The sequence below is a fragment of the Melospiza georgiana genome, chromosome 1 (assembly GCF_028018845.1).
Source record: "Melospiza georgiana isolate bMelGeo1 chromosome 1, bMelGeo1.pri, whole genome shotgun sequence".
Lineage (NCBI taxonomy): Eukaryota > Metazoa > Chordata > Aves > Passeriformes > Passerellidae > Melospiza > Melospiza georgiana.
The window spans coordinates 118452015-118474206 of NC_080430.1; the positions used below are offsets into that span (position 1 = coordinate 118452015).

The following is a 22192-nucleotide window of genomic DNA, read 5'->3' on the forward strand; positions in this document are numbered from 1 at the left end:
TTCTAAAATAATACAAATAAATTTTGATATGTGACCTTTTAAGGTCACACTTGAAGTACAAGGTTTGAATGCATGATAAGACAAGCTTAGAATAGAAACACTTTCATGTACTGGCAGAACTCCCAGCTATATCAGGCTGCATAAAACAGAGATGGAACAAAGCAGCAGAATGTTTCTGCCTGTATACGACTGTCAAGAAAAGGATATCCAGTTGCTATACACTACATAATAGAAAAAGAAAAATTAGGATTATAATTATCCCAAGTACTATCTTAGTCACCAATTATAATTAACACCCAATCTATAGCTCTGTAGCCATTTAGAGTGCTGCAGATTCTTTGGAGTGACTCTCACATTCACACCACTGCAAACTGATTCAGTTATTACATGGGTTTTCTATAAACCATGAAGGGATTAAACAAATGAGCACACATCTTCCCAAAGACTTGCTTATTTCTCCAGATAAAAATAGGAAAAATAAAATTATGACAAGCTGATTTTTATGGAGTGTGAATTTGAAATAGCAAATCATAACATCCTAATGTACTACTGATAACTTTGCCTAGTTTGATACATTCAATTTTGTCCTCTGCCCAAGTGTTAGTTACTGTGCTGGGGGGTTCATTGCTTTGTTCATTTGTTTAATTCTACAGGTTTGTGTGCTCAGTAGAGGTTTAAACTTGAACAAACCAACTAAAGAAAATCGAAAGAAAAGTAAACTTAACTAAAATTTCTACCATCAGATATGCAAGAAGTATCTATCCAAGGCTTGACTGAAGCTGAAGAAGGCAGTTCTTTAAAAGACAATACCATAAAACATGTCTAGAGATTGAAATATTGAAATTTCCCTTTGAAGATACACAGTCAGCAGAAAGACATCTCACAAATTACAAGGAACAGAAGCCTAAACCATGTTTCAATGCCAGAGAAGAAAAATTCTGTTTCTGTACTGTTTCTGAAGGGCAAGAAAAATGAATAGACTTGTGGGGAATTCAGAATAGAGGAAAGACAATACAAAAATACACTACACAAATAGTCATCTAAGTACAAAGGCACATTTAAAGTAATTTTAAAATGGACCTGGCCTAACATGTTAACATAAACAATGTTTTCATGCTAGAAGCATCTTAGGTCCTGCATCTGATAAATTTATTGATAATCACAACCACCTTTCAACATACAATAGAGTAGTATCAACCACCGAATTTCAAAAACATTCTGTAAGATTAAATGCTTTCCACTAACATTGCTACATTAGAAGAAAAAGAACAAAAATTGGTGTGAGGTACACACCCAATCCTACAACTTGCATTAAGGAAAAAACCCATCACAATGAAATCAATTTAAGTTTTCAAACCAGGAAAAAAAACAAACCAGAAATATTGTTTTGACTTAAAAATAAAAAAGTGAAACATGAACATGCCAACTAAATTATATACATTGCTCCCCCTTTACTTGTACTTGCCTAGCAATACTTTAGCATCTTCCACATCAAAATCTCCATCTCCATCAGCATCATATATCCCAAGCTTTCCTAGAAGTGCAAAGAGAGGAAGAAAAGACAATTACGGATTTGGCCATTTGTGTCCAGCACAGTTTTCAATGTGTGATAGTTGACTGTCAATGCTAGGTTGTGACCATCTGTTCTTAACAATCTAGCTGTAATATTCTTAACCACATATTAAATTTTCTGGGAAATACTACAAATATTTCAAATTTCTTTCTGTATTTCCTGCACTTGAGACCAAACACAAATTTGTCTTTTTCCTGTGTTCATTTTGCAGTCAGTAGATTTAAAGCAAGTCTGTAACATGTACTTGACACGGACATGCTTTGCTCAGAATAAAATTTAAGTTCACAAGAAACATTCAACATGTTTGAGGGAAATAATAAAACAAAAATTTGTAAAATAATGGCCATTTGTTTTCTGATTACATGCTTCCTGCAATTCTAAATTCTTGGGAAAGAGATAGCTATATAGGTATATAGTTTTTAGAGCCAAGTTAATACAAAGTAAGCAGCCCACTTCCCAGACAAAGGAAAACCGTTCACAAATTCTACCAACAATTGTATAACCTTCCATGCAGACAAAAAAAGTTGTCCATCCTTTCATGTAAGACTAAAATCAGTTTTCTCACTTTTCGTTTTTGAAACTGCAGCTCTATTAGCCCTAAGTATATGCAAAAGGAGGACTCAGTTTCTATTAAAAAAGAATTTTCAGCATAGAAGCACGGCATCCAGGATTTGAAGCATCCTGGGACCACCAAACTAGTAGAAAGTTATGTAATTAGAGGCTTGATAAAATTCAGACACAACTTTTAACAGGATCGAACTCTGCAGAGCTTGCAGAACTTTGTGTCCTTATAGTCAGTTTACTACACTTGTTATTCTCTAAATGAAGGTAGAACTTTCTTGCTATCAAAATAAAAGAAATTCAGTTCTGAATATGATAGTTAGAAAATTAGAAATCAGTTTTATGGAAGAAAAAATTTAGACTTGGGTCTAGAATAGAAAAATATGTTCATCACCATTGTATGGAAGCAACCCATTAGAAAGGAGCCATATCTGTTTATGGATAAACATAGCAGACTGGTGCAAAAATATAACTCTCTAGAAATAAGAATGATATCATCTTCAAAACCATGAAGAATGAGACAGATGAGAAATGGTTGAGCTTCATGTCATTGCAGAAGAAGAGCAACTCTTAAAAAAAAGTTAAAACCATAATAAAGTAAACCAAAACTTCAGCCAAGGCACTGTAAAGCAAGCTTACTTCTCTAATATCCTACCTTGTAGGACCTCTGACAAGTTATAACGGAAATCCTTTGCTTTGGCTGCATGCATGGTAAAAATACAAAAAACATTATTTGCATCACTAGACCCAGTTAAGTTTCAAATCAGAAGATTTTTTTTCTGAAAAAAATCAGTCAAAAAAAAAAAAAAAAAAAAAAAAAAAGCATGTACCAACAGATGTGTAAATTTTGTAAAGCCACCAGGTGCAAAAGTGCATGTTGAATCCTACAACATCAGGGAAAACAGATGTACCTATGGACATGCATCTTGAAATTTGAGATATTACTTTGTAACCTCAAATATTATATTAATAGTACTGTCTTAAAATTATCTCATTGTGATAGTATTATCACTGCTATAAGCTTAAAACTGAGGTTCATTCAACATCTCACTCATGAGAGGATGATGGATCAGTAGTCCTGACCCTACAGGCATCACAGTCCACCAGAGCAGAGCTAACATTAACTGCTTACTTTCAACCACTGCTGCGAGTTTCTGAGAGCCTAAATTCAAACTGCATATTTAGCTGACCTCTCAAATTAACTACAGTATACATGTTACAAAGACATCCTACAGGATATTCATACCCTTTTATGAAAACCCCATTTTAAGACCATAATAGTGCTCAGCATTAAAACATACATTTTGAACTACACTGCCTATTCTTATCATGTAGATAATTTGCAAACACTACAGTAGACATATCATCTATCTAAAAATATAAAATGGCATTCATTTAATGCATATTAACATTATTAGAAAAATCTTAAGATCTTACCTAGAACTTCTTCATAATCTACAAGTTCAAACCAGACAACTGCTACTGATGTCCAAACTCCCAGCAAAGCAATTACCATAAACCAGGTGAAAAATGAGCTTCCAGAGAGGCCTTCTTTCTTTCCATTCTTGCCTCCTCCATGCTTAGTCTCTGTTAAAATAAAACAAGAAGAAAAAATGGATGTAAGAGTTAGAAAATTATTATTGAAGATACAATTATAAAACTTGGTGTTTATTATTACACAGAATACAAAACATTTCAATAACAATGGTGAGTTTTGTTGTTGTGAAGTTTTTTGGTTGGTTGGGTTTTTAAAACTTTACCACCTTTATTTGCTCTCCATTTCACTGTGAATTACTGTGAGAAGCTTGATGATTATCTAAGCAAAAGCCTCATAACCAACCAAACACCAAAAGCCCTGATCTGATTTGTCTTAAAAGTTAGCTGGAAATTCTGGCTTGCTCCCCCCCTTTGATGTCTATTTACACAGAGCTTCACATTTTTGAGATGCTTTGCATTTGTTCCCCGGCAGTTCCCGGACTGCCACCAGAGGCCAGTGTGGCCAGCAGAAAAGATTTGCAAGGGAAGCATTTCTCCTAAATCGGCTTCAAAACTAGTCAAAATAGCTCACAGAACCAACGTGACAACTCAAATAGCTTAAGAAAACTCTAAAACCTGAACGATATTTAGGGTAAGACTGCAAATTCAGAACACTTTGCCAACTAAAACCATCCTTCCTGATGCTTAGAATTAAGCAGAGATTCCAGTCCATGCTAAACAACTCTAGAATTTCAGTGCTGTGGAACATACAAGTAAAAGGATGACATAGAGACATAACCAAATCATGGTTTCACTTATAACTGCACAAATGGAAAGTAAATATATATTAAAAATTACACATAGTTGTAAACAAATGACTGCAAAAGACTTTGACCCAGCATATGTGTAGCAACTTTCAAATGGCCATCGTCACCACAGAAGACATAAATTGCTTAGTCTGTTGTTTTAGGATTGTTTTAGAGAAAGAGGGTTATGCATATACATATATAAAAGTAAATAAATATGTACAAAATGACGCCTGCTTGTGGCCTTCTCCAAAGCTCAGGTCTGCTCTTCTGCCCCCTGACATTACTACTGAAAGAGTGGCACTTGGCTGCAGTTTCAAGTCCATTAGTCTATTCCACTTCATTCCGTTCTGTAAAGCAATTTTTGCCTGCTAAGCCGCATGCAGGCCCAGTTATTCAAGCAAAGCTATTTCTTACATGATGTAAAGAACATTGCAAGAAGCTTTGTCATGAATATTGCGATAAACTAAGGAGTTATCTTTATGCTAATTGAAAGTAATGTTAGATGTATTTATCAACACTGATCATAGAAAAATACTCCTAGAAACTAAATATCCACACAATTGTTTTTTAAAATAAGTTGGTGAATCTGAAAGATAAGTAATGAGATGGGTGACTGACTTGTTTTTGTAACAGGAACTATATATAAGTACTCTCTGACCCTGCTTGCCAGCAGGTTTACAGCTGTAATAAAATACTCTTTTATTACATTCATTGTGCTTTATACAAAGTTCAGACCAATATAAAAACCACTGACCCACGCTAACTCTTATCCAGCTCAGCATTTTACTGAAAAAAAAGAATTATTTTATTAACACTACTCCCTTCCAAGATCAAACACCAACTATTTAGTTTCTTTTCTATATTAAACATAAATGCCCAATAATATTCAGAGAGAAACTGAGGTAACTTAGCCTCACATCAGGCATATATCATTTGCTACTGCACAGTCCTCTAATTACATATCTGCAGGGTCTAAACACACAGCTCATTGTAACATTTCTCTTGTGGGAAATGTAGGGGTAGTCTGAAGGACAGACAAGCAGCGTCTGCATTCAGAAATATGCTCAACTGTAAGAAAATTACTTGCAGTACTCTGAACTGGTAATATTAATACTGAGAAATAAACAATTACAGTATGTAACAGCAGGGCTTCACTACACCTGTGTAGCAGGGCAGTCAATGAAAGCTTTGCATATATTTAAAATGAAATCATTAGGTTAAAAACAGTTTAAATTATTCCAGATTGCAACTTGGTTCTAGAGCAAACAGGAAAGAGGATCTTAGTGCACTTCACACTATTTGCCTTACTGTTATCTACCATTTACTGCTATTTGCCTTCCAAGGAAGAAGCTTTACTTATCAGAAGAACAGAGAAATGAAAGAAAATACAACCTATGTAAGTAATCAAGCAGAACTATTCATATTTTTTCCAGTATAGGAGACTGTTTCATGCAAATTCCTCAAAAATAGATTCTGCTATAAGAATGTAGTTCACAATAGTCACAAAGGCATATTTTTATTCTGGGGCTTTTTACCTTACAAAATTACCTACCAAACTCTTGAATAACAACTCAAGCATGGCAGCTTGATCACGCAACACTTTTATATAAATGGAGGTTATGTAACAAAAAAAATTTACCTATGATCTGCACAAATAATGCTACATGCAGGGTCAGAACAAAACACTGCAAGAACTGAAGCTGGCTCAGAGATCATTCCAAACAATTAATTCTCAACCCAAGCCCTTTCTCTGCACATGCTGCCAGCCATGCCAGAAGTAGGTCACTTGCCATATCTGGTAAGCCTGTGCTTACACCACCAGATGTCTTTCTGCAGACATCAGAAAGTCTTAAAGCACAGTCTACCGCTCAACAGCAAATCTATAAAATCCTGTACCTCACTCAGCCCCCCAGTAAGTCACATCTAGCTAAAAATGCATGAAAACTTTTTACTTTAGCTTACCTTCAAGACATCTTACAATTTTACATTCTCTAAAAATAACTTTGAAGTCAAATATTTGAAGACAAAACAGTATCTCTTATGCTAATTTATGCTCTATTAGGCAAAATATGATTTACAATTAACCACCGGCCATAAATTCATGGAATACCTCTAGTCCAGAGAACACGTAATCAGAGAGAACAGAGGCAGCCTGTAACACAGACTAGACAGCAAACTGGCAAGAAAACATACAACAGTAAGCCAGTTATTTTGCTGATCATAAAATCAGACATAACTGCTATTTGCAAGTACACACTTTCCATTTGCTCACAAAAAAAAAGGTTAGGATGATACCTGTGTCGTCAGCCATAACATTAGTGCTCGATTTCCACCAACAGAGAGAGTGTGTCAGTATATCCAAAAATTAATGCTGAAGGCAGAATAAGAAATATCCTCAGTTATCCTCCTGTTTGCAACAGGAGCAAACAGGTTTCCTAAAGCCAGCTCAGCTGGAACCTGAAACTGGACCCAAGAGAAACCTCTCCTCCAAATCTATTTTTAGAGCAGCTATCCTCAGGAGCCAAACGCTTTTCAGAACTCATATGGCAATCTAGTTCTGACGACAATGAAATTCACTTACTCCTCCTAACAGAGCATCCTGGGTAGTTGATCCTTTCCCCTCCCCTTAATCCTCCAACATCAAAAACAACAGCAAATGAAACCAAGCACATTGTACTGTAGTACTTCTGCTGCAATTTATGCCACAGTGCCTGATCTCTCAGGACATTAAATCCATTCGGATAAGCTGAAACACAAGTCTGGACACAAAGCTTGCCTGCTTGCATTTGTTACGCTGGCCCTCATCCAAGAAACTTTCTCCATGTTGGCATTCCCCTACCAGGCTCTGAGTACCCTGCAGAGACTGCTCATTTGAAACTTGCTAACTATTTTAAGAAAAAAAGAGACAACTACTTTCTATAATGTAGTTTTGAGTCTTCTAAAAGAGTTACTTGAAACCAACCTCATGCATTCTTGCCAAAGAATTTTCCTATCAGAAGTGCAACACATTGTATTTACTTCTGGCAGACCCCTTCCAGAAAGGGTTAACACTCTCACTCACTCCTCCCTTAAATTCTGACAAAATGCATGCTGCCTATACAATTTAAAGCCAATGTAAATTAAATCACCAATTCATCCTCTTCTTAAGGACCAGAAAACGAGCAAAAACCTACTAATACACTTTTCAACATTTTTTTCCATCTTCAATTTTATCAAACTATGATTTTCCCATTGCTTATCAAACAAAAGCCAGCTTCTTTTAGGTGGAAGCTAGAAACAAATTAATTTCTCATTCACTACAACCATAAAAAAAGCTTTAGGATCTACCACTCTGCCCTCCTATCCCCATGCTTCTTAAAATAACACAGCTACCAGGTAGACAGAGTGAACAGAAGAATGCTACAACTACTTTGAAAAACAACACATATCTCCTGTGGTTTTAACATCCAGCAAATGCAATTCCCAAGAGTTCAAGGGAGAAAAATTGAGAAACAGAACTAGAGCTTTTCATATGGATGAAAAGACTTCTCATGTGGATGAAAAGGAACTACGGGCAGTTCATTCTGTAACTAGTGTATCTTTTAACTTTAAAAGATACACTAGTATCTTTTTATTTCACTAGTATCTCTTTAAAGCATCCACTATCCACTTGAATACATTAAATGGATCAGATGCTTCAAGAAAGACCTCCTGATTAATACATTTCAGTAATGTAACTGATGCACAAGCAATTAAGAGCAAAACACAGAGAAATTTACACAGATTGAAAGTAACTGAACATGGAGAAATCAAAAAAAAATCAAATTAATCTTACAAGCAATGATATTTATTCTATTGTATATAAACCACATGAGAATAGGCAATCTAGAGCAAATTCACTTCAGCTGCACCTGCATTTGCAGACACCAGATCTTACCATAAGTGCACTCATAAAGCATTTAACTGATGCTGGGAACCTCGCCATCCACTGATAGGTATTTTGGGGGGATTGCTCTGAACCAGACCTTACCTGCCTGAATGCCCATAATGATTTCAGCACCTTTTGGCACCTTTCACTCAGACCTAAGTGAGCGAATTCCATTCAGGGACAACAAGCACAAGGCTTATAAGGAAAGTGAGTTGAGAGAATCAAGAAATTAATTTAAAATGTGCATTCCAAATCTGAACTAACACACATATGTTGACCTCTAGCTGAGTACCCAGAGTTTTATTCTTGTGCCCTTTAAAAATTAATTGATTGCAAGAAAGACAAACATCTTTCTTCCTGAGAGGGGGAGCTACAGCTAAAATGGAGAAACTCTTCAAATTCATCAAAAGGAGAAAGGACCAAGAGAAAGATGGATCAAGGTTAGCTAAAAATACCATACAATATCATTTTTGTTACTTTTATAAAAGACAAAGGTTAAGTTGAATGCAATTTGACATTGGGACAGCAAAGTCAACAGTGTAGACTTCTGACAATGTCTCATCTCTACTGTGTTCAGATGCTGTGACTGCTGCTTCTTTTTGAAGTCATTCAAATTGCTTCCCTAACACTCAAAGTTATTGTTCTGTGCTGATTTAAGTGGTGAAGAATAATAACCACAACCATTATAACCATTCCAAAATTTAAAAACTATCCTCAAGTTAGTTGTGCTACAACTATGCAGCCCATGTATTTTAATTAATTTTACAGAAGCATAATTGACAATTCAGACTAGCAGCACCTAGTTACACCTCTACGTCACTACCAAAGTGTAAGCAAAGAAATTTAGAGAGGAAAAATAGTCAATTATGAAAACAAAATGTCAAATCATCAAGCTAAGCCTTTTCACAAAGGTGATTAGGAAGTTATATGGAAGAAATTATGATTTATCACTTGAAGATAAAAGTGCACAAAAGCAAGCAGTCACTAGAAACTAGAAATACACACTAACAGAAAAAGCAATAAATAAAACACTACCCTCAAAGAAACAACTAAAAATCACATTTCAGAAGTAAAAACTATCAGTCAGCTGGAATAAAGGGAGACTTTAGAACACATGCTTTTAAAAACAAAATGCAGTGTGATAAAAAGCAGATACAGGAGAGAATCAAAAAGCTAAAATAAGGTACATAAGAACCATCTTATCACCAACAGAACAGAACTAGTAGCAGTGCAAAGACAATAACAACCTCCATTTTATAACCACAGCCCACTACTGCTTGAAATTTTTGCCAAATTATCTTGTCCAATATGATTAATGATAAAGCAACTGCTGCAAGCCCCTTCCAGTAATAGATCTGCAGATCTAAACTGCAGATCTGCAGATTTTAAACTGATTTTACACAGAGGGGTTTATTGGATTGGTCTGTAACAAGTATTTTGACTGAAGTGCCTCAGGAAATTCAGAGCTGTCTCTGTTGATTTCCCCTATTTTCCCCTTTATATCAAAATACAATGTTTTTTTTCACTCTCTCACTACAGAGAGACATGTCAAGTGAGTATATACACACACACCGACTTTTTGTAATATGTATTTTTTTAATTGACTCAATAAGCACATATTAAACTGTTGCATTCCAAGAAGTCCCTACACCATAACGATTCCAAGTGCTAATCAAAAATCAAAATTATTTTCATCTTTAATTTTTACTTAGTGTTACTCTACATCACAGGTGGAATAATACACTTTCAATGGACAAATCTGTGCTTTTATGAACTATATTTTTTTAAGGGTGACAGGGTAACTTTTTTCTCTGTGCTCACTTTACAGATGGAACAGAGATTTTTATTAAAATATGTATTATATATTTATGAAATATTCCAACCTTAAATTTTCACTAATATCCATACTCAGAAATTTTTGTTTGTTGTACAGTTATGGCAGCAGGGTCTTTAGAGTAAGATATAAAGTTTAAGGTAAAGGTTCACTTTCAATAAAAAATCTTTGCAATATAAAATTGATTCTTCCTTTTAGTTTCTAAGACATTTTCTTCAGCACTACAACCTTAAGGGAAATTAGGAGGGGAAATAGCTTTCTAATTACTATTTTCTCATTAAAAACTAGATCTCTGATCTGAAATTTGTATAATCTAGACTATATGGTTATAAAGATACCTCGGCAGGCAGCCAAAAGACTTTAATAATCTATATCAGAAACTTACTGATTAGGAATGGAGAAACTAATGGAACAGAAAAAGAACTAACTTCAAAGGAAATACAAAGAGCAGAACATAAATTTGCAATAAAAATTTACTAACTGAAATGCAATTTTGGCTCTCCAGCTGACACTTCACAGATTTTTATCTTAGTATTTGAGGAACTTTTCCTTATTTCACATATAATCAATCCAAACATAAACCTTTATGTCCTTAATTTTCAATCCCTACAAGATTTGTCACAGTAAAATAACCCACTATACAAACAATCTAAAAACATAAATACTGAAAGCAAGAGAAAAGTCATAAATTCAGGATTAGACAACAAACCAGGCTGATTGTGGAGCTGCTGGGAATGGCCAACTGAAGGGGGGAAAAAATGGTTGGCAAAAAAAAAAAGGGATGCATCACAAAATATGTAAAAAGCCTCTAGGATCATAAGCATCCTGCTGAACTTCCCTAGTGAAAGGAAGCTCCTCCCTTAAAGAGATGAAGTGATTCCATTGAAACATCTCCTTGAATTCCTCACTTAGGATGTGAAAGATCACTCAGTTCTGTCCCCTAGGGAACACTGTTTGAACTTCTTTGTAGGTCTAAAAGACATTTTTAAGTACACTGAAAGGTATAAGATCAAAGCCATTTTAGTCCCTCAAAAATCAGATCTGAGATCCTATTATCTGAAAATATGCTTCAAGTACAAGAGACACATATAGGTTTTTAGCTGTTTTATATTCAGTTTATAAAGAGATGGTCAACAAGTCCATTTCTGCTATATTTCAAAGTACTTTTAGGCCTAGAGATAGCTTTCTGACTCACAGGGAACATCACAATATTTAGAAGAGTTTTTTTAGCTGCAAGCTAAGGCAGTGTGTTACTAAGTCAGAATTATTTATTCTTCAGAAAAAAAAATAATTCCAAAACAAGAATAAGATTACCATCTGGCTGACAGAAGTGTCATACTCAGGCTGGAGTTTTTTACATTTATTTATTATTCTTCAGTAGTTACATTTTTTTCTGACAATAAACAAATCCTATTGCTTTCCATTTAGATGATTCTTCAAAGACATACTCAACAAAAACAATAAAATTTATACCCAAGAAATCTACTCAGAAAACCCATCACAATAATGACTAGCCTCAGGGTTGTTGGTTGGTTGGTTGGTTGGGGATTTTTTTAAAACCCTAAGGATTTGTCTCTATGAGAAAAACAGTCAGAAATGAAAGGAGGAATTTAGTGAGAAATTGGAGGTTGCAGAGTTTCAAGAGACTTGTCAAAAGCACTTGATCTAAATACAGCAGAGCAGTGGGCTCTACTTGCAGTGCTGGCTCCACCCTTCTCAGTGAGATTTGGAGACCAGCTGTTTGCCCCATAAGAGCTGCTGCTCTTAACAACTTTCTTCTCAAGCCTTCTTTATCTGAGCATAACTGATCAAGTCAGAGAAGGAGAAAAGAAGACAGAGATGCATACTCATAAGATAAAATCCTGAATCTGCACTTGCTTCTTTTCTAAATGTGATAGAAAGATGATCACTTCCAAAACCTAGTCAAATTTTGTCCAAGCCGTGTTTTGGCTTTTTATTTTACTTTTTGATTATTTGGACGACTATTTTTTAGGTAGTTCCTCAAGACGGATTTATTACAAGGAAATAATACACACACGTGCACACAGCTTAAATGACTAAAACCAACATTGTTTACAACTTGACTTTTAAAATAAATACTATCAACTGCAATATATTTAAATCAATATTTAGTGCATCTATCACTATCTGAATACTCTGGACTACTTTTTCTTTTAAACCTTTTCTCCACAGACTTAAAGACAGTACAATAACAAGCTTAGACAATTAGCACTGGAAGAAAAAATCCAAAAACAGGCATTGTGTAAAGACAGACTAAAAATGTTTTGTTATACATTTATCTAATCTAAATAGATTTGTACAGAAAAGTCCATATTTTTCCCAAACACTTCTGTCAATTGTCTCTAGTTTTGTTTTTATGTGTATACAAGCACAGCATAGAATTAAAGTCAAAACTATGTAGAATGTGCCTCTTGTAAACTTCCTTGACTCAAACATCAAACCAAGAGGTTTAAGGTTAAGATCACATACTTAAAAAGAAATTCTAGTTTGCTTCCTGCTGTAGGAACAAAATCTCTGTAACACCAATGAGTAGACAAACCACTAATTTTAACTGTACAAATTACTTAAGGATTTTTAATAGCTGCTATTTTGATTAACCAGCTCTCTCCCACAGAAGATTTGGAAATAAGATCTAAAATTATACAATCTACCTATCTTGCATTTGAATGATTTAATGTAGCCAACAGTCCTACATAATTACTAGGTTAATTAAATAGATGGCTGTATTTAGGACAGAGCAGAGTTCAGGGAAGGTAAATGTAGAGAGGAAATACAAGAAATACTTGGGCCTAGAACATGCAAATTTTGCTGGTGGTGACCTTTAAAAAAGATTCTATTACATAAGGTTGAAAATCCTCATCACCGTACATAACATGCTGGCATTAATTTAAGGGTAATTTTTCCTTGTTCCATTTTCCTATCCTGTAATGTGGGTCACATCAATTTGGTTTAGCAACAAGTCCTAATTAAGCCACAAAATAAAGAAAACAGACTATGTTGGTTTAGTTCTTTACATTTTTCTCATGCTTTGAGAGAGCTCACGTAGAAAAACTCCAGCTGTCACACAAGCACCTACAACTCTGCTTTTCAGAGGTTTCTGCTCATAGAAAGAAAGAACACTTCAAAATGCTTAAAATGCCAAAAACTTATCAGTTTTCAAGTCTGATACTAAGCTAATTTGATCAGGTGTTTGTCCATGGGGTGCTATACATTTGCAACTCTTATGGAGTACAAAACAGGTTTTAGGTATCTCATATGTTACTTAAATATGTTCTTAGGAGATCTCAGTTGCAGAGAAATTGTTGTTTATAGAACCTTCAGGCTTCAAAAGATATGTCTGTGTCCTCTAGTCACTATGTGTCCTCTAGCTACTATAGAAAGAAACAGGACTACAGTTACACACTATGTAAACCTTCTTTAGGTATCTTTCAATTTAAAAAAAATCAGCATGAGGAATGAGAAAGTGAGATATGTTGCATTAGTAATTAATTGTCAGTTAACAAACAAAACCTCAGGAAATAAAACTGCTAAACCAGAAAACCACTACTGAGTTGTTACAATTCCCTCTAGCTATTAGATGTTGTGTAAAGAAAGTCTTCAGGCAAACAACTTGGTAGCATTTGTTACATCAGGTTAAGTACATGCATAGTAATAGTGCAACTCCACATGAAGAAAACTGCAATTGGTTTAATCTTTAAAGTTGAACCACACACACCGCAGTATGTTCAAACTCAATACATAGTTATCTGCATACTTAATTTCCAACATGTTTCAAGACACATAACATTATGAGTTCCACTTCAAAGCATAGCTCCAAACTTTTCCATGCAAAGAGCTAACCCACAAATGCAGTTAGGGAAAAGAATGCTGCAGGCTATCACACAGATTACCAGATTGGGATCTTCATCAGGAAAGAACTGCTTGGGGCAAATCAGAACTTCATTGCTCAAGTTCTCTACAATGAAGAATTCAACATACAAATTAGCACAGGAATTCTTATAATATGTTTCAAAGTGATTCCAGCTGAAAACAAACCCCTTCTTTTCATACGGGTGATCAGCCAAGTGGTTTTCAGTTCAAAAAGACAGCATTATTCAAATGTCACCTCTTTATGCACTCTGTAATTAGAAATAATCTTGACAGCCACGCCTTCCCCTGCTAGTAAATTTTGTTATCTTTACTGAAGCCATTATATATCCAGCTATTACATCAGCATAGCCAACCAAACCAGTCACCTTTCAGTGTTCACTCATGGCTCCATGATTACATGATTGAACATAAAACTCTGGATTTAATCTCAGCCTCCCCTAATGCCCACCCACTCATTGTCATCTCCTCCCTCCTCCCCAGATGACCTTCCATAAAGTCATGCATTGAGCCAGCCTAGGGAGGGAAATAAAAAAATCAGCTTTCTGCTTATCAGTTCCCTGAGTGCTTCACCTCGCACCTGCACAGACAATAATTCAGGTACAGGGAAGGGGCATTGAAAAGAGGAAAGCTGCAGAGCAACCTCAAACTAGATTAAGCTGACTGCAGACCTGCAGCTCAAACTGTTAAAAAAATTTAACTTCTTAATCCCCCAATATGATATACATCCTTGGTGCCTGAACACTGAGTAGCTATGACCCCTGATGGGGAATCCTCATGTGCATTTTCAGAGTAATTGCCAAAATGTGAGAAAACATCCTCCAGCTTCCTGTCTCCCTGATACCAGAGATACTTTAGGTTTTCCAAAAGGCTATTGAAAAGGCTATCATTTAAACACTTAACAAAATGCTCAAAAAGTACATTGAAGCATACATCCTTGCAGATGTGAAGTGCAACCTTCCTCCATATCTGAAGCACTGCGGATAATTTCTTTTAGCCCACAGTGACTTCTTGCATACACATAAGTTCCATCAGAAAACACAGAGCGGGCCCAAGATTTCAGCCCACACTGGATCAAAAGGGGCATGAGAACTTTGGTGTCTTCATCAAGTGGCAGCATCTCTGGAAGTTTGGAGAGAACTCTCCCAGTGCTTCAGAATTCTTCAGGAGAAAGAGAACTGAAAGGAATGTATCAGGCTCTTTGTATTTATGTCCATCCTGCTACACTCAAGTATCAATCTTAAAACCCAAAATAATACATCCTTGAGAAAAAGTAAAGGAAGTAAATACAAATACCTAACAACATGGGAAAACCAGAAAGGCATAAAAGCATACACTGTGTTCAAACTGATTGTTTCTACTTCCAAAGAGTAACTTTGGCAATCAGTTACTGCACCTGCCAACAGCTAATGGTGTAGAGAAACTTTCATTCAGATAAACCTTCAGGGTTGTCCTTCTGGAGCCCATTTGACTCTAGCATTAGACAAATTAATCAAGAGTCTATTGAGGATTCACTATTTCAATGCAAATCTGCTCAAGTGAACTGAGAAATACCTATGCTAACCATTTTAAGATTTTTTTACATCACTTTCATTGAATCAGAGCTAGAATACTGACTTGTTTTAAGAGTTACTGCCTCCAGTTTTGTACAGGACATTTAGAAAATAAAAGGAAAAAAAAAAGAAAAAAAAAGAGAAGAATGGAGGAGAATTAGCAGGTGTAGTAATTTCACCAGTGGAACTGCTGCAATGCACCATGCAATTTAGTGATGTTTGGACCATTACTGTTGCTACAATTTTTTAATTTGGCAGACTATTTTACAATATTTTAAAATGTCTTCCAGAAAGGCCACCCTGAATAAGACTTAAGACAGATTAATTATAAAGAGCTGTCTACATTTCTATGGTTTTGCTATGTGTATTAGCATGTGGCATTAACGGTAAAAATACAAACAGTTGCAAGCAACTAAACTAGGCAATAGGATAAACTTCCAAAAGAAATCACTGCAGAATTTCTTAAACAGTATACAAAGTTTCCACCGGTGAGACACAAAGTATTTCTCATTTACTCACAATAGGCCTACAGAAACTCTGACATAGTAATAACAATTCGCTGTGTATTTCTGAAGACCAAAAATGTAACAAGAAAAAACTTTGACATTGAATTTAAAAAGCCAAATCAAAGCACAGAGCAGCACACTAATTGAATCATGAGAATTCTTTTTGGTTCAGCAAAATCTTGGACTTTGGTCACTTTTGGTCAGCAAACAGTTTGACAAGTCAAAACATTTGTTAAGCTCCACAGAGCATCCCAAATGTACATCTCACTTAGGACCTTCAACACCTTAACACCCTTTTTCCTAAGGGTTTCAATTAACATAAAGCAGGAAATAATGGATAGATTGTAATACAAGAAATCAGATGACACACTACACAACTATAAAGAGCATAAACAACCACACTGGACAGTAGTTGAGGTCAGAAATTAGAGAGACCAAATTTTTATATAGATAAAAGCATCACATTTAAACAGAATCCACAGTGTAAAAAAATGAGATATTATACCACAGCACAGCTGGGTAGCTGAGAGACATCACAGAATGGATGGGCAATCCCACTTCAAGCACTGGAAGCACTGAGGTGAAGTTCAGTGTTCCCAACAAAAGAATTTCAGTAGTAAAACACTACCTGTTCAGTTGATGAATTTTCTCTGCTCTTTGGGTTAACTAGAGAGTTAATGGAGATCCTCACCCAGATAAAAGCACATTCTAAAGTAGTCTTTACAACAGAGATGAGATAAAAAGTGGGAATTCTTGCAAATTAACAGGCACAACTTCTTTTTAAAAGTGATACAGTGAACTAAAAAAAGTTGTAATAACACAAAATTACATTTGGATAAGTACATCAGGTCACCTTGAATGCATATCAAAAAAAGGCCTAAATTAATCTGAAGAAAGCTGAAACATTAAAAATCATTGAAAGAATTACAGCAAGAGGCACTAGAGGGTCCAAAGGATGAGTGAAAGGAGTTAAAAACATGGCAATGCATTCGCACATGTAAGGAAACCACATGGTTAAAAGAGCAAAATGAGGAAAAAAAACATCTCCTGGGATCTTGCAGAGAAAAGCAGAGGAGGTCAGAAGATTCTCAGTCACCACTGTAGAGATTAAAGAAAATTTACCAAAGCAATGTTAAGAGTTCTTTGTCACCATAGAGACTGAAGGCAACATGACTTCAGAACTGAGATAGGACTATGGGGTTTTTAATATAAAACACAGTTCTTTGTAGATACAAACAATGCTTTAGGTTGGAAATGTGTGGTTTGTATGGTGCCTAGCCTAATGGAGAACTCTCCCACTTAACATCAGAGATGCAAAGAAAACAATTATTGCACAACTTATCTCCAATAAAAATCATGTTTAAGTAAGTCCTTGCTTACATATTGTAGGACACAATGTACCCACAGAGCAGCACAATGATTGCTGCCTTATGATCTGGGATAGGTAAGCAGAGGTTACAAAGTAATCCATAATTCTTCAGCCATCTGTATTTCAAAAGATAGCTGGGCTGCTGATCCTCAGTCTTGCTGGAAGGCTTCTCCACAGGCACCTGCCAATGTCCAAGGCATTTCCACATTTCACATCTCATGAAATCTGAAGTAGTTGATTCATGAACAGGTGTTATGCATTTGTTTCTGTAACAGAACTGTCCTTTATCTACTGATGATTCAAGTAACAATACAGCAAGTATCTGTTACTTACTCCAGTCTTTAAAACTGATACTCCTCCTTTTGAGAGGCCACATCTTTAGTATGGATTCTGCAAGCTAGTAATAAGCAGCCAAACTTTCCAGTAAAGACAGATAATAACAAGCACATGTTTCCCTCTCTAAGTATCCCCAAACTGTTGAATTTTTCCCTGGTTTTCACTTCTGTACTCTAAATAAAATCATTGGTATAGTCATATGAGTCTGTAAATGTAATTTTCAAAGAATAAGTAGCACTACAAAGCTAAATAAAGTGATTTTTTTTTTAAATTAGGACTGATTTGAGAGCTTCTAGTACATGAATTCTGAAAGTAAAAGCTAGAGTTCTATTTCTAAAAGATGTTTAGTTCCACTTTTGACAATACAGTGTACCTGAAAACACCTATATAAACTACAGTTAGAACTTAATCTATTTGTAGTTTACTGTAAATATTTTCTGATAGAGAGACCTAAAAGCAGATTACTGATGCTGGCATTGTCTTGAGTGCACAGATTTTGAAATAAGCTGTTAGCCTCAGTGGCTTGAGCTGTGAGCAGGGCCCTGGCAAGAAGCCACATCCTCTTTTAAGAGCTGCTGTGAAAGTGAATATTTCTATCAAGCAAAAAGTGCCTCAGATTTGAGGTTTTCATACTTCTCAGTCTCAATTACTTGCTGTCTCAAAATCATTTCCTCATCTGACTTTCACATCCCTTGACTGTGGAAAGCTGACTGGCTGCTGTGAGCACTCTGCTCCTCCAGCTGTTCCTTTATTCACACAGGAGGTACCATCCCTCACCTCTCCCTGCAGCTGCAGCTATGAAAACAGCATCAGCTTCACACTGTAATTGCCATGGCTGTCTGAGGGATTCTAACTAGGAGTGTTGTACACGAACAAATTAAAGAGGTTACATGTCAGTAGAGTGCCTAACACATTATCCATACTACTTCATCCCCCCCAAAGACATCTTTTAATATAAAGAGAGAAAATTTTACTCAGGCTACAAATAAAAACCCATGGAATGCTTTCTTTATTCAATCAGAGATAGTTTAGCAATAAATTTATTTTTCAGATATTGACAAACATGTAAAGTGATATTTAAAATATTAACTACCATATTCAGTATTCAAAATTACAACAGGGATGTAGGTTTTTAAGGCATTAAAATTGAAAATCTGTATTTAGCATGCTTACTACTGGGTGATCATCATAGCATGTCCAGTCCAAGCAAAAACTGTAATTTACACAGACTACACAGTATAGGCCAGGAACCGAAAAAGGGATTTTAAAATAAAATTTAAAAAAACACTTCTATAAACATTGCAATATTATTTCTAAACTCTTTTAAGCTTAAGTATATTTGAAATCTTTCCCTCTTAATTCATTATGTGACAGGCAAACTAATCCTATATGGCTCAGCCTTTAATGAACATTGTTCTCACTACGATTGCTACAAAGAGGGACAACAGATACTATTTCTGTGTCATCACCACATTTTATCACCGGAGCTCTGTGCCCACCGAACTGGAATCCAGAGAAGCCACGACACGTAAACACTCGGTGTGTGGTAAAAGCCCTCCTTTCTCCAGTGCAGTGCGCATGGCTGCGGGTGACTCCAGCACAGACACTTTTCTGCCCTTTCAGGCGCGTACTGCTATGCTGGGAAATGCCAATGAACACAAAACTTTCCCTACATAAAATATCCGCACACAGCCGTCTGTGAGCAGTCTGATCTGTCAAGGGGTTCCTTATTGGTGGGGTGGAGGATCACTGCCTCAAAAAAACCCTGCCTGCATTTTTCTGAGACTCTTCCTCCTAGCCTCGATAGTTACAGAAACCACCAGCTTAGGTGCTCCACCTACAACGGATCTAATAATTTTGACCTAACCAGGTCAGTCTGAGTGGATATTCCACATCACAATTTGGATACGAGAGTATGAAACACTTGAGATTGGGGCATCCCTGTTTCACCTCATCTCCGGGAGGAAGAGGTCTCGGGGGTACCCACGGATGCTGCGGCCTGCCCGTGCTCATCTCACCCCTTCTAGGGAGCTTCCGAGGGGAGTCCCCGCCGCCCGGTCCCGACAACTTTCTCCTCCACGTGAACTGCCTGGGTAGGGAACGGCGGGAACGCGAGGGACACATCACGGCCACCAACCCTGCGTCCCCCTCCCCAGCTCCCACAGCGCGGGAGGAACCGGAGGGGCCGGCAGGAGGGAAGGGAAGGGAAGGGGAGGGAAGGGAAGGGAAGGGAAGGGAAGGGAAGGGAAGGGAAGGGAAGGGAAGGGAAGCAGAGGCAGGGAGAAGGGGCAGCATCCCAGCGCTTTGCCTGGCGGCTGCCCCGCATCGCAGGGAGGGCCCTTTCCTCCCTCCGGCTGCGGCCGCCGCTGGAGCCCCCGCCCCTTCCCCGCAGAGCTACCGCCTCGCTCCCGCAGCAGCGCCGCTCACCTCTCTTGGAGCCGGGGCTGGGGCTGCCGCCGGTGGCCCTGGAGCTCTTGCGGGAAGCCATCGCACCTCCCGTCGGGCAGCGCAGGGGGCGGAGCGGGAGCGCGTCGGGAGCCGCCGCCGCCACCCGAGCCCTGCGTGCGGCGGGAGCGCGCTTAGGCCCCGGCGGCGCGACCCCGAGTGCTCCGAGGCCCCGCCCCCGCGCCCTCCTCTAGCCAATCGCGTCAGAGAGGCGTGGCGTCGCTCGCCTCCGATTGGCGGCGGTGCCGTGAGGGGGCGGGGCGGCGGCCCGCCGGTTGCGCGCGCCCGCCGCGCTCTCCCGCCGCCGCCGGCCCATTTGAACGTGGCACAGGCGGGCGCGAGCGGCGGCCTCTCGCGAGGGTTCGGGCGCGCGCGCCGCCAGGGAGCGGGGGAGTCCCCGGCGCTGAGGGAGGGAGGATGGGGGGGGAGGGGGGAGGCTCGGAGTGACATTTACATGGCGACACTGCCTAAAGCATCCCGCCCTGTGCCCTAAACCGCGCTCCGCATCCAGTTAAACTCCCAGGTTGTGGGAACGCATCATTGATGTGTATAAATGCCTAACGGTGTAGGAGGACGGAGCCAGGCTCTTTTCGACGGTGCCAAATAATAGGACAAGAGGCAATGGGCAGAAACTGACGCACAGGAAGCTCCACCTGAACATGAGGAAGAATTTCTTGATTGTGTGGGTGACCAGGTACTGGAACAGGTTGCCCAGAGAGTCTCTGTCGCTGGAGACATTCCAGAACCATCCGGACACAATCCTGTGCCGTGTTCTCTGGGCTGACCCTGCTGGAGCAGGAGGTTGGAGCCGATGCCCCGCTCTGGTCCCGTCCAACCCGACCCGTTCTGTGCCACATTCTACAGAACAGCGGGGCAAACCTTCCACAGAGCGCCTTTCCAACCAACAGCGTGAAAGGGTTTGAAGTTCGTCGCCTCAGACGATGAGTTCCCCACCAAGGCTTTTTGAGGCTTTAAAAATACTTTTAATAGACTCTGATAAAATAAACCTGGGGTTTTGCAGGAGTTCTGGATGCCTCTTGGTACCGATATTGTTTGAGACTGGGATAAATACCCAATTTGGCATGACACTAAAAGTCTGAAAGAGGAAAGCAAAACCCAGCTTTGAGTCCTAACCATAAATACAGTGTTTTGAGTCAAAATAAACAATTTTGCAAATTCAAGAGCTTTGCAAGTGAATGTGTAGAGAAGAAAGCCTTTACTCAAATCAAAGGTTAGCACTGTGTTTTGGATAGTAATGCCATGAAGCTAACCAGAAACAGTAATTTACTGGAGAGCATTAAGAAGTATTTTTAAATGGGATTTGCTCTTAGATACTTAGTCAAGTAACAGGATATCACTGTAGGAACACTGATATCACTTTAGACATTAGAAGTAAAAGCAACTAGTTTTAGGAAAATCAAAAAGAGTGAAGCCTACTCTCATGTGAGTTATTTTGCATCTAGTGCAGTTGAGTATCTGAACTTTTCACTTGGTTATGGCACTCTACCGGAGTCTTATTTTCACATGATGTGTTAGTACTTAATATTTTTTGAGATGCTTCCCTTTTGTTTGGTGAGACTAAAGCTGCTGGACAAGTTTAAGAGCTGCTAGGGAGGAGTAGGTGTACTCATGACTATATAGAATTTATCATAGAAAGGGCTAACAGGATGAATTATTAACATTTCAGCAAATTGGAAAATACAATGCAAGGAAGAAATTGTCCTAAGAAAAGCACAAAAAAAAATTGTAATCTGGTACTGGGATTACTGAAAATACAGTAATTAGTAAATAAGTGTGTGTGTGTGACTATATTCTTGCAAGTAGCAATTACTGTCAATTGAGACAACAGCTGTTTGTGGTTAATGTGGGACACAGTTTCCTGAAGATACACTACTGCAAATGGCACTTTGGTAAGAAAAAAGATACTGAGAACGT

The 22192-nt window shown here is 37.9% G+C and overlaps 1 protein-coding gene across 6 annotated transcripts in view; it reads right to left on the bottom strand.

Annotated features, from left to right (window-relative positions):
• The window catches only part of ASPH (aspartate beta-hydroxylase), a 110814-nt gene extending 90423 nt beyond the window's left edge, over window positions 1-20391 (bottom strand). For 3 of the 6 annotated variants that reach the window (XM_058019445.1, XM_058019421.1, XM_058019412.1), the window contains exons 1-4: window positions 20240-20391; window positions 3572-3721; window positions 2790-2834; window positions 1466-1534 (exon numbers count right to left, since the gene is read on the bottom strand). In XM_058019445.1, the coding sequence (XP_057875428.1) occupies window positions 1466-1534; window positions 2790-2834; window positions 3572-3721; window positions 20240-20300 (325 nt within the window). In that variant the 5' untranslated portion in view covers window positions 20301-20391. Of the gene's footprint in view, window positions 1-1465; window positions 1535-2789; window positions 2835-3571; window positions 3722-6714; window positions 6923-20239 lie in introns of those variants that run through there. The other 3 variants (XM_058019429.1, XM_058019436.1, XM_058019455.1) reach the window with 3 other exon arrangements.
• Between the last annotated feature and the right edge of the window lie 1801 nt (window positions 20392-22192).